Here is a 14,326-nt window from a genome sequence, read left to right on the forward strand (position 1 = left end):
TACAGATCCCCTGGAGAAGGACAGGGCAACCCACTCCAGTATTCTTGCCTGGAGAATCCCATGGACAGAGGAGCCTGGTGGGCTACAGTCCATAGCGTCGCAGAGTCAGACACGACTGAGCACACACGTGTGTATCATCTCATAAAGGGAGGCTTGCCTGATTAGGGGAAAGATAAGAATCTACAAGATGTCAGTAAAGGCAAATGCTATGAGGTTAAGCTATGGACCGGCTGCAGCCCAGATGCCCTAAAACTGTACAAGGACCTTGAAAGAAACTCACTGAGATATTTCTGCTCCCACAATGAAGCATCACAATGAGATATGCATCTCATCCAAATGAACCTGATAATTAATTATGCCCCTTGGTTCTAAAATTCAGGAAAGAATCAATATTATCTCCTACTTTATGTACTCTGCGGGTTTCTTAGATGTTAACCTTGACTAAGAAGTAAAAATGTCTAATTATCAATAAAGCACTGTTCCAATTCCTCTGTTTTGAAATCCCTCTTAAATGTTTTTAACAGGTAAGATTTTAAAAAGAAAAAAAGGAATAACTAAGAATGGCATATTTTAAAAAAAGAACACAGTAGCGAATGGAAGTACCAATAAGAATGTGATTTGTAAAGGCAATAGAGAGAATGGTGAAGCTGTCAGGCTCTGGCAAAAAGACGCACAGCCAACTACCTGTGTAATCCTGAGCGAGTGTCTTAAACCCTGTGCCCCACTTTCCTCTTCTGTACAATGGGGATAATGAGTAACAGTCTTGGAGTTATTGATTAAATCAGCTAATCATGTAAAGCGGGTTTTAATATTTGATCATTATTTTCCAAACAGGTGGATAAAAATTCAAAATTTTAATAGCATTCTGTTGATGAGGCTGTTGTGAAACAGTCATGTGCTCTGCTTACTACTAAGCCTTATGGGGGGCAATCTGGAAATTTCACTTTATTTATCCCATTGATACTCTTGCACAGGTGTGAAAAGAAGGTATATCAGCTTGTAATTTCATACTGGAACCAAAATGTCCATCAAAAGTGATGACTAAGAATGGCAAATTTACGACATGAAACACTATGCAGACTTTTTTTAACAGAGTACACTGATTTACTGACATAAACCTCTTAAGTGAAAAATGCAAGATGCATAGACTAATGTATATGATATAAAGAGACCGAAAAATCAAAATACATATTCACCCTTGTTTTCACACTAAGAGAAACTAAAAGCGGTGGAAAGAAACTGGACAGACAGGAGACAGGATGAGAGGGAAACTTTAAACTGTGTATATTTTTGTTTTTTTGCTTTTTTAGCTAAAAAAATTTTACCCATTCAATTATCAATTTTGAAGTATTTTTTAAGTGTTAGGCTAACACTCTAAAGTTAGCAAATGTTAGCTGCAATTATTACTATTGTTGTCAGCAGCAGCAGAATTACAAGTATTATCATTATTAGCAAGCTCCTTTCTGAAGCTTTTTCTTACTCCCTCTGCACAGAAGCCTGCTCTAACTAACTCCCAGACTGTTTAAGGAACTTATCATTTTCTACTCTTGCATAAGCTGCTTAAGACATAGGTCATGTATCTACCTAATAGATACAAACATTTTGCAGTAACAGTAACCTACAGGTAATAGTAACCTACTCCAAGGAAAACAGAGACCATTGCTAAAGGGATTATACTCTACCATTAATTATAAGTCCTGAAAATCGAAAAACTTGAATAACTGGATTTGCTAACATTCTTTCAGATACTACCCAACCAAAAAGCTCTCTTTGACTGAGCTTTTTTCTTCTCACAGGACTTTCCCAGACATCATGTCCCAAGCCAAGACACAACATGTACCAACTCTTTAACTCCCTGCAATCTCTGAAACGTCTTTTGGCAAATCCCAACACCCTGGTACAACACTCCTATCGAAAAAGCATCTGTTGAGTGTTTCCTTTTAGATAGAGGTTCGCGTATTAGTCCGTGAATAAAGTGCCCTTTTAGAGAAGACCTAGCACTTGATTCCTAATTCGCTCAGTGTTTTGTTTGTTCTGGTATGGAGGGTATTCTATAACTGACTGCTCGCTCAGTAGCTCAATTCTAGCTGTCATTCCAGCACACCAAATACTCCACTGACAGCTCAACAGTCACTTTTCATTCAGGCCCCTCCCCTTCCCTCCCCCCTCAACCCCCATCAGCTCAGGAGCTCCTTCCCTACACTGACATACTGACAGTTCAGAAGCCCCTTTCCACAAGCTGTCCTCCGCTGCAGCTGCAAGACCACTTCCCCCACTCTCATCATCCCGCGACCGAATTTAGTCCCCAATATCATCGCTCTCCCAAATAATCCAAATCACATCATCAGTTTCTTCCCAAGAAACGGGCGGCTCTAAAGCCTTCCCCAGCAAGTACACAATTGACAGCTCGACACCAGATTCCTCAAGTATCCTTTCCTCTTCTCTCCGCTCCTACTCTAGGCACTGGCTCTTTTCTCGCAATCACTCGTTCGCCCCCGCTACCCCGAAATTCCCAGCCTCGTTCTCTAAATACGCTCTCCGCTCTCCCCTCCTCCCCATCCCCTTTCCACCGCTGACAGCTCAGTCACTTCCATCCCCATGTGGCTGCACCTTCCCCCACTTCTTTCTCCTGACAGCTCGGAGTCGGCTCCGAGCTTCCCCTCCCCGAGGCCTCTCCAGACTCGGCCTGGGCAATCCCGCGGTGTCCCCCGCCCCGGGGAAAGGCTCCACTCACCCACTCTCCCGCATCACGTTGCTGTCTCCGCAGTCGCAGGCACCCCCGGCCTGGCTACGGAACATGTTGAAGTCGTGTCCGGTGTGGTCACCCTGGTGGAAGCACTCGGCGCAAAGCGACATGCAGGGGGAGATGCCGCACGTCCGGCAGCGGTAGGCCACGAAGTTGGCTGTCCAGACCAGGCCGCACAGCGCCGCGGGGTCGTAGGCCCGCACCGCCGCGCAGAACTCGTCGTAGCCTCCGCCGCCCGCCAGAAGGCACTTACACCACTCCAGGGCCTCCTCCTCGGCCGCCCCCGGACCGCCCCCGCCGCCGGCCGCCGCCGCCTCCTCGCCGTCCGCAGCCGCTGCCAGCGGCCGCTCGGCGCTCAGCACCCGCTCCAGCAGCGCCTGCAGCTCCTCAGCACCTGCCCGGTTGTCCGGCCGGCTGAGGGCCGCTTTCAGGTGCGCGGCGGTGGCTGCTTTGTCCAGGGCCAGCCCGGGAGCAGGCACCTCGGCTTGGGGTGGCTGCGCCCCCCCGACGGCCGCAGCGGCCGCCGCCGCCATGATGAGAGCTCAGAATTTGGAGAGTCCAGGGCCGGCGGCTCCTCCCGGGAGGGTGGGGGAATTGACTGCTGCGATTGCTCGGTCCGCCCAACTCTCGCGATACCCCGGGGCTGCCGCGCACCTCCGCCTGCGTCCCCGCCCATGCACACGCCCCCTCCCGCTGGGGTGCGGGCTTCCCGACCCTCTAGTCTGGGACAGTCCTCCTGTTTCTTCAGCCTTTTGGCTCTCTTGTAGTTGAAAACCACTAAAAGAAGGGACTCTACTTCTTTAAAAATTTGATATGGGTAATATAGAAAACCTTTAATATGGACCTTTTTTCCCTTTATTTACCTGAACTATAAAAGACAGCATCTTTCAGATGTATTTAGGCATCTCCATTTCGTTTTGAGATACAGATTTCCACTGTTATCAAACCCTTAATTACTATTGAATTACTATTATTACTGAAAAAAAATAACTAACTCCCCTCTTCCCCGAATCAATTCCTACCTTCACACTACTATCAGTTTAAACTTCTAATACATTTTTTAGAGGACTAGGATATATTCTTACTCTCTCTCCTGTTCAAAATCCTTAGTGGAAGCAAAACTCAAACACTACTTGAATCTTCTGTTAAAGTCCACCACTAACCTGTCTTTCTATCATTATCTCCTGGTGCTACTCTAATTTTTCTATTTGAAAGAAATCAATGGGACTCTTCAGTGTTTTCTGAAAGATGCTTTCTTGTTTCCTGCCCCTGGTCTGTATTGCTCCTAGTGCCACCCATACTCCACCCCATAAAATCACCCTACACTCCTAGCAATGTCTGTGTGTTTCATTTTCCTTCTTCCAAAGAAAATGGTTTTGAACTTATTTGATGATATAACATTGCTTTTCATTGTAAAAAAAACCCCATCCCCACCACACTACTAATTGGTAAGTTTTCTGAGGGCAAAGAATGAGTCTTCATCATTGTCCATAAGTGTTCAAATATTTGGCCGATTATTGTCATTAAATGGAATATAATTAGAATAGATAACTTGTTGCATATTTATTGTGCCCCATTCTTTATGTACGTTATTTAACTATCTCAATAATCCTATAAAGAAATTAAACTTACAGAGGTGGTCTATGTGTCCCAAAAACACACAACTGGCAGTTAAATATGACTAGAAACCAAGTTCATCTCAATCCAAAGTCCTACTTTTTCTATTACATCAATGCTTCCCAGACTTTCCTGATCCTAAGACTCACCTGAAGTTCTTACCCACAAAATATATTCCCAGGCTCTACCCCAGACCCAAGGTATCAAAATCTCTAGAAGTTACACTGTCCTATCAAGCAAAATCTGAATCTTAAAAGAGATTGTCATTAACAGTCCTTCCAGAACTAAAAACCACAGCTTATTAAGTTTCCATAGCTCATCTCCAGAGAACTGGATGTATTATTAAAAGTAATTTAGGAATGGATAACAAAGGACAACCAAGAAGGAATAAAACTCTAGGAGAAGCAATCCAAAGAAGTAGAATAAGTATTTCCAATTCATAAACAGTGAAATAACTGAATCTAACATAACAAAAACATAATATTTCACACATCTTGACCAGACTCGACATTAATAAAGCATTTCACAATCATTTAACAGTGCCTAATAATTCAATAATTCCCTTTATGAATCACCAAATCGTAAACCAAATAAAATCCAAAAACATTTCAAATGAAGGTAGAACTCGTGTGTATTCACTAATCCGTGTCTTCGGTTCCTGGCAGTAGAAGCAATGTGCTGGTATTTCTCCAGGATGGCTTGCCTGTGGAGAATAACAAGGGCGCCTGTTCTGCTTGACCATGACGATGCATGCTGGCAAATGAAGCCTTTTCAGCACGCCTCAGTGGTCTCCACATGCTCTGCAAAATTTCTACAAAATTCCACCACTTGCCACCAGTGCCTCCTTTCTGTAACAGAAACAAAAAAAAGTTTAAATATCACCCCCTATTTTAGTTACATAGACACTGCCATGCGTATACAGAAACCTGGACATGTGCTAGATTTCCCACCTACTCTGTGAGGATAGCAGATATGGTCACCATCAGAGAACCATTAAGAATAACTAGTAATAACAAAAATAGAAATAACCCAAGTGAAAAATGGGCTAAAAAGATGAATAGACATGTTACCAAAGAAAATATATAAGTGGACAATCAGATCTAATCTCTTGAATTTATTTGTTACGGGATTCAGTTCAGTTCAGTTCAGTCGCTCAGTCGTGTCTGACTCTTTGCGACCCCATGCATCGCAGCACACCAGGCTTCCCTGTCCATCACCAACTCCTGGAGTTCACTCAAACTCATGTCCGTCGAGTGGGTGATGCCATCCAGCCATCTCATCCTCTGTCGTCCCCTTCTCCTCCTGCCCCCAATCCCTCCCCAGCATCAGAGTCTTTTCCATTGAGTCAACTCTTCGCATGAGGTGGCCAAAGTACTGGAGTTTCAGCTTTAGCATCATTCCCTCCGAAGAAATCCCAGGGCTGATCTCCTTCAGAATGTTATGGGATTACAGGCATATAAAAATACATGTAACATATAAAAATATATAGACATTAAAAATAGACATATAAAAGATTCTAAGCATCATTATTCATTAAGAAAATAGAAGTCAAAATTATGAGATATTACTACACACACTCACCAATTGGCAATAATCAGAAAGAGAGACAATAACAAATGTTAAAAATAGGACTCCTCATACAACACTGATGGGAATGTAAAATGGTACAGCTTCTTGGGAAAACAGTTTGGCAGCTATGTACTTACAGTGTTAAACATAACTTTACCACATAACTCTATAATTCCACTTCTAGGAATCTACCCAAGAGAATCTAAAATATATATCCAAACAAAAACTTGTAGATGAATACTCACAGCAGTATTATTCACAGTTGGAAAGAAAGAAAAAAAAAAAAAAAACCTGGAAGAGATCCAAGGCTCTATTAATTTGTAAATGGATAAACCAAATGTGATGTTTTTGTATAATGGTTAGTATTTAACAATACAAAGAAATGAAGTGCATGCTACAATACGGATGAATTTCAAAAATCTTAGGTCAATGAAAGAAATCAGACACACCAAAAATATGTATTGTATTGTCCCATTTATTTGAACTGTCCAGAAAGGTACATTTATAGAGACACAAGATAGACTAACAGTTGCCTTAAGCTGGGAGTTAAGAACAGGGAGTAATTACAAGTTAACACAAGATATCTTTTTAGGATGACAGGAATGTATTAAAGATGGCTTATGTTGATGGTTGCACAGCTATGTGAATTTACTGAAAATCATTTATTTCTACTCTAAAAGTAGGTAGATTTTATGGTATGAAATCATACTGTAATAAAAGTTAATAATATAATTAATATTACTTCTTATTTGAGATGAATGAAATAATCAAGTTTCTGTCCAGGTGGAAACTATACTACTGCTTTAGCTTTCAAAATCCATGTGACAGGTTCTCAAATCTTTGCCTCTCCTAGGATGTCTGGGGTTTGGATTGTTTGGATTCAGAAAGTTTGCCATTTTTCTCTTTCAACTCATTAGTGTAAAATAAAAACTCTTCTTCTGAATTACCTCTCAAGTCACTGTGCTGTGTCATGAGAAATTCCTACAACTATCATATTTCCTTGAGGGAAAGCCGATTGAAATTCAGCTGAAAAGTCTGTGCTCATTTAAATACATTTAAAGGCTGTACGTTATGAGAGTACATTGAATCATGCTGTTACTCTACAGAAGACATTGAATAAATAACAATGCAACATACTGCATTACAAAAAGCCACAAAATAATATCTTTAAAACTATGTGTATTTATATATCCCATCTTAATTTGTGCGAATAAGAATCTTATGATATTTCTAAACTGGCTTTTCAAATCAAAATAAACCACACACACATAGGCAAAGGCTATAAATAACAGTTGCTTCCAAAATTAGGCACCCTTGAAAGAGAATTTAAATCAATGTAAGCTCTCCAAAGTTGGTTTTTGTTGCTGTTGTTTGTTTGTTGGCCTCACTACATGCGAGATCTCAGTTCCCTGATCGGGGTGGAACCCATACTGCCTGCAGTAGAAGCACAAACTCCTAACCACAGGACTGCCAGGGAATGCCCTCCAAAGTTATTTTCGTATTTATCCAGACTCTCTTGGTTTCAAGAGACAAAAACTTGAATTAGCTTAAGCCAAAAAAAGCATCATATTAGATCATATAAACAATGGAGGGAAGGGAAAAGTGAATTTGGATACATCTCCACATTTGCTTTCAGTGAGCATTAGCTCCATTGTCCCCAGCTCTAGGTCACATCTCGACAACCTCACAACAGAGAAAAAGGGTCTCTTCTTTGCCAGATCCACTTAAAACCCTGGGAAGGAACTCATGGCCCACTCAAGGCCGAAGCTACCCTTATCACCAGAAGTAAGAGGAGGAGATACCTGCTGGGAAATTAAAACATACAAGATACCTACAACTATATTAACTTCTAAATTTCTGCCTAGCATCTTAATACACACCAAACTTTCTCTATATGCATAGCCAGTTCCCCAGCTTTAATGACAATTGTTGAAATTCACACCATAAGAAACACTGTGCCAACCATGTGTGAGGAACTCTGCCAGATGATCACATTTAAGATTCATGACAACCCTGAGAAGTAATTATCATTATCCCCATTTTACAAATAGCAATGATACCCTTCATTTCATAGCCTTCAAAACATAAAAAAGAACCCTGGGAGAGCATCCATTCATTGTTCCTACATGTGCCTGTCTCTCCCTTCTCCTCTTTCACCCACTCTACCCCCTTCCCCTCCTCTCTCCCTCCCTCCCTTCCTTCCTTCAAAACTGAGTCCTTGAAGACTTTGCAACTGTACGTAACTGTGATTCTCTCATTTGCTTAATATTGAAACAAGGCCATTTTTAACAAGTTTCTCAACTCATGCTTTAGAAATATTTGGGGGGAAAAAGCATGACAGTACATAAAGGATTTTGACCTATATTAGCTCCTCTACAAACTGGTCTTTTCCAAGGTTATAAATGCTTATCAACTCTGCGATCTTTTTTATTATCATTTAGTACCATTACAGACCTGGGTTCAATCCCTGGGTCGGGAAGATCTCCTGGAGAAGGAAATGGCAACTCACTCCAGCATTCTTGCCTGGAAAATCCCATGGACGCAGAAGCCTGGTAGGCTACAGTCCATGGGGTCACAAAGAGTCAGACACGACTGAGCGACTTCACTTCACTTACTACCTTTACAAGTTGTCCTAATTCCCTCCTCCTCTTTTATCAAACAAAGGAAAGTTTCCTTCCATGCACCTTTACTAAAGACTGTAAGATTTTCACCCATGCAACAAATTCATTGCTTTATTCATGCAACAAAATAATTCAACACATATCTGTTGAGACACTACCAATTGCTCTCTGCAAGAGCTGAGGACAGCACTGTGAATGAAACAGACATGGTCCATGGCATGGCCTGGCATGACACAACTCCAGGGGGCACCATTCACACAGAACACAGTGGTCCTGCCACAGAGTTTATAGACTGATGGAAGCGTATTATGAATTGTTATCTAATCTACAAATGCATTATTACTGTTGCTATAATTATTATTTCTGATCTTGACATGAGAAAACATTTGTAATGGACACAAAAAGTATTAACAGCAAAAGAGAAGACTGAAAAAATGGTTTACAAAATTTTAACTTTCTGTTCTTTAAAGATACCATTAACAGTTAAGAGTTTCTGTTTGGGATGATTAAAAAAAAATTGGAAATGGATGGTTAAACAACGTCATGAACATAATTATTACCACTGATTTTTACCCTAAAAAAATGGTTAAAATGGCAAATTATTATATGTACCTTACCATGATTTTTAAAAAGTAATAGCATAATATAACAAAAACCACTGAATTCTACACTTTAAATTGGTGAATTGTATGGCATGTGAATTACATCTCAAGAAAACTGTTAATAAAAAGAGACTACTAAGAGTAACAAGGCAAGCTAAAGAGTAGGAGACAATCTTTGCAACATGTCTGACCCAAAAAGGATGTGCTTCTAGAATATATATTGAATTCCTACCAATCAACAAGGAAATGAATCATCCCAATAGAAAATTGAACGAGAGACTTCAACACACATTTCATAAAGGAAGATACCCAAATGGCAAAATAAACATGTGAAATTAATAATCAGAGAACTGCTAATTAAAACCAAATTGAGTGTACTACTATACATTCAACAGGATGGATAAAATTTAAAAGACTAATAAGGGTGAGGATGTGGAGCACCTAGAACTATCAACTAGCATCAGCAGGAGTACAAAATGGTTCAGCAACTTTGGGAAAAAGTTCCACAGTTTCTTATAAAGTTAAACAAACATCTACTCTATGATCCAAAAATTACACTTAAGAGAAATAAAAACATACATATCCAGAAGAAACCTAAGTAGGAATATTCATAGTAATGTTATTCATAGTAGCCAAAAACTGGAAATAATTCAAATGTTCATCAAAAATGAATGTATAAATACTGGACTTCTCTTGTGTTTCACTCCTAATACAGGGATGTGAGTTTGATCCCTGGTCAGGGAACTAAGATCCTGTATGCTACAGACAGTGGCAAAAATACATAAATAAATGCATAAACAAATTGTAGTATATTTCATGCAGTACAATACTACTCAATGATAGAAATGAATGATGTACATCAGGTATGAAGCTCAAAAACATAATGCTAAGTGAAAAAAAGCAAAAAAAAGTATGTTTGCATGATTCGATTTATATGAAGTCTTACAACAGGCAAAAGTAATCTGTGACAATCAAAATCAAAACAATGGTTGCCTGTGGACTGGCGGTAATTGATTGGCAGGATCAGAAGGGGAATTACTGGGATGAATGGAACTATATCTTAATTAGGGTGTTGTTTACGTTGTATATTATTCACATTTCATCAAACTATACACAAGATTTGTGCATTTTGTGTAAACTATATCTTAATTTTTAAAATGGAAACAAACTAAATACTCTTTAAAGTAAAATAAATATAGTATATTCATATAATAGCTTCCCAGATGGCTCAGCAGTAAAGAATCTGCCTGCCAATGCAGAAGACTTGGGTTGGATGCCTGGATCAGGAAGATTCCCTGGAGAAAGAACTGGCAACCCATACCAGTATTCTTGCCTGAGAAATCCCCTGGACAGAGGAGCCTGGTGGGCTACAGTTCATGCGGTCACAAAGAGTCAGACACGACTAAAGGGACTGAGCACTCAGCCTGCATGCAATAATGAAAATGAGCAGACACGGAAGAATCTTGCATATATGCTGTTGATCAAAAGAAATATGACATAGTGGATATGATTATACTTATATAAAGTAAAAGAACAGTAAAATTAACCTATGGCTTTAAAAGTCAGGAGAATTATTACTTTTGGAGAGGGGGGCAGGGGAGTGACTGGAGGATGCTTTCCAGGTGTTGATAGTATTCTGTCTCTTCCTTTCTAATCTTGATGGTGGTTAAACAGATTTGTTCTCTGTATTCATTTGTTCAGTGAGTTGTTCATTTATAATTTGTGCCTATATATGTTCAGTTCAGTTCAGTCACTCAGTCGTGTCCGACTCTTCACAACCCCATGAATCGCAGCACGCCAGGCCTCCCTGTCCATCACCAACTCCCGGAGTTCAACCAAACTCATGTGCATCAAGTCGGTGATGCCACCCAGCCATCTCATCCTCTGTCGTCCCCTTCTCCTCCTCCCCCAAATCCCTCCCAGCATCAGGGTCTTTTCCGATGAGTCAACTCTTCGCATGAGGTGGCCAAAATATTGGAGCTTCAGCCTCAGCATCAATCCTTCCAATGAACACCCAGGATTGGTCTCCTTTAGGATGGACTGGTTGGATCTTCTTGCAGTCCAAGGGACTGTCAAGACTCTTCTCAACACCAGTTCAAAAGCATCATTTCTTTGGCGCTCAGCTTTCTTCACAGTCCAACTCTCACATCCATACATGACCACTGGAAAAACCATAGCCTTGACTAGACAGACCTTTATTGGCAAAGTAATGTCTCTGCTTTTTAATATGCTATCTACATTGATAATAACTTTCCTTCCAAGGACTAAGCGTCTTTTAACTATACATGTGACATGTCAACAAATTTTTTATAATTAGTACTACTTGTAAGGAAGATACATATTTTGCACTTAATAATTTATGAATAAGTAAACGGATCTTCAAATTTGGAAAACTCAGCAGTGGCCACAGAACTGGAAATGGTCAGTTTTCATTCCAATCCCAAAGAAAGGCAATGCCAAAGAATGCTCAAATTACTGCACAATTACACTCATCTCACACGCTAGTAAAGTAATGCTCAAAATTCTCCAAGCCAGGCTTCAGCAATACGTGAACCGTGAACAGTGGTCATGTATGGATGTGAGAGTTGGACTGTGAAGAAAGCTGAGAGCCGAAGAATTGATGCTTTTGAACTGTGGTGTTGGAGAAGACTCTTGAGAGTCCCTTGGACTGTAAGAAGATCCAACCAGTCCATCCTAAAGGAGATCAGTCCTGTGTGTTCATTGGAAGGACTGATGCTGAAGCTGAAACTCCAATACTTGGGCCACCTCACGAGAAGAGTTGACTCACTGGAAAAGACCCTGATGCTGGGAAAGATTGAGGGTGGGAGGAGAAGGGGACGACAGAGGATGAGATGGCTGGATGGCATCACCGACTCGATGGACATGAGTTTGGGTAAACTCTGGGAGTTGGTGATGGACAGGGAGGCCTGGCGTGCTGTGATTCATGGGATAACAAAGAGTCGGCCACGACTGAGCAACTGAACTGAACTGAAATAGATGTTCAGCACTGAAAAAGAAACATTCCAGATTTGAAGGTTAAATGTGATTATGAATTCACTTAAATTGAAATATTAGGAAATATACTTTCTAATATTAGTAATATTAGAATAGTTCATACTTAAATTTCAGTCAGTAATCAATTCTCAAAGTATAGCTTGCAGACTTTTAAGGGGACCAAGACCCTTGCAGGAAGTCAAGATTATTTTTGTAATAATAATACATTATTTGCTTTTCAATTTCTCATTATTTCAGAAGCATAACATGAAATTTTCCAAATGCTATAGGATATATCATGATGTCATCATTCTGGCCATGAAATGTGTCCTTTTATATTCTTATGTGTTTTAGAACGTTCTGAAGTACACTAGTAGGATTAGAACTTAAATATGTGTATTTTCAGAGATTAAGTTTTTTTCTCAGTACTTCTACCATATTCTTACTAGCTATATTCAGTTATTTCTGCTATGGTCTCTGCAACTTCATTATCATGGACTAAATTGTTATTTAGAAATTATGAAGTTATCACACCCATGCAAACAAAAAATAGTACTATTTGCTGTTTCAGTTTTCAACAATTTTAACTTGAAAACATTTCTAAATTTTTAATTTTATGCAAAACTGTTGCTTTTAAGAAATTAATAATTTTTTTCCAAAATAGAAGATTTACATTTAAGAATGACTCTTTGGCTTAAAAGAGGGGAGATGAAATCTACAAGTGGCTAGACTTGCTATTTTCCTTGTATTTGGGCAGATTTAGGGCCATATAAAGGAGAGGGCAATGGCACCCCACTCCAGTACTCTTGCCTGGAAAATCCCATGGACGGAGGAGCCTGGTGGGCTGCAGTCCATGAGGTCGCTAAGAGTCAGACACGACTAAGTGACTTCACTTTCACTCTTCACTTTCATGCATTGGAGAAGGAAATGGCAACCCACTCCAGTGTTCTTGCCTGGAGAATCCCAGGACGGGGGAGCCTGGTGGGCTGCCATCTATGCGGTCGCACAAAGTTGGACATGACTGAATCGACTTAGCAGCAGCAGCAGCAGTGCCATATAATCATCAAACAGGATCTTCAATGTGAATGTTAGGCAGTAAACACATTTCATGTTAAACACTCAGAGTACTGAATAACTTTCCTGAATCTCATGGTTTATCCTCCAACAACTGCACTGACATTTGCACTGATGTTGCAAAAGCTAACAATGAATAAAACTGTTTGTAACTTAATATAAATCAAGGAAATAGCACTGAACTATCTAGTTGACATATATTTGTCTCTCTTAAATACTTGCAGAAAAACAAGCCAGCTTCCCTCTAAAATGGCCTCCAGTTCAGTCATTCAGTTGTGTCCTACTCTTTGCGACCCCAAGAACCGCAGCACACCAGGCCTCCCTGTCCATCACCAACTCCTGGAGTCTACCCAAACCCATGTCCATTGAGTCAGTGATGCCATCCAACCATCTCATCCTCTGTTGTCCCCTTCTCCTCCCACCCTCAATCTTTCCCAGCATTAGGGTCTTTTCAAATGAAGCTCTTGACATCACCTATAGATTGTTATATAATATTGAGTATAATTCCCTGTGCTCTACAGTAGGTCCTTGTTGGTTATCTATTTCATACAGAGATATATATATATATATATATATATATATATATACATACATACACACACATATATATATATATTCAGGTGGCCAAAGTATTGGAGTTTCAGCTTCAACTTCAGTCCTTCCAATGAACACCAAGGACTGATCTCCTTTAGGATGGACTGGTTGGATCTCCTTGCAGTCCAAGGGACTCTCAAGAGTCTTTTCCAAGCCCATAGTTCAAAAGCGTCAATTCTTCGGCGCTCAGCTTTCTTTATAGCCCAACTCTCACATCCATACATGACTACTGGAAAAACCATAGCCTCAATTCCCTCTATAACGCCTCAATAAAGCAGCAAAAAACATTAATTTTATTACATTTTGATGCATGAGGATACACTTTAAAATTCTCAATGACTTAGTGATTTCACATAAAGCACTTTTATTGTATACTGAAATATTTGTAGTCTCCAGGAAATAGCATATGTGCAATGTTGTAAGCTAAACTAGCAGCTTTAAGAAAAAAAAAAAGTTGTGGCAAACTATACGTAACAACTGCTGCTGCTGCTGCTGCTAATCGCTTCATT

The 14,326-nt window shown here is 40.1% G+C and overlaps 1 protein-coding gene across 1 annotated transcript in view; it reads right to left on the bottom strand.

Moving 5' to 3' along the window:
• The window catches only part of UBR3 (ubiquitin protein ligase E3 component n-recognin 3), a 199,292-nt gene extending 195,980 nt beyond the window's left edge, over positions 1–3,312 (bottom strand). The window contains exon 1 of the mRNA XM_060409777.1: positions 2,735–3,312. Coding sequence (XP_060265760.1) covers positions 2,735–3,279 — 545 coding nt within the window. The 5' untranslated portion in view covers positions 3,280–3,312. The remainder of the gene's footprint in view (positions 1–2,734) is intronic.
• Positions 3,313–14,326: the final 11,014 nt, after the last annotated feature.

Source organism: Ovis aries, chromosome 2 (genome assembly GCF_016772045.2).
Source record: "Ovis aries strain OAR_USU_Benz2616 breed Rambouillet chromosome 2, ARS-UI_Ramb_v3.0, whole genome shotgun sequence".
Classification (NCBI taxonomy): Eukaryota; Metazoa; Chordata; class Mammalia; order Artiodactyla; family Bovidae; genus Ovis; species Ovis aries.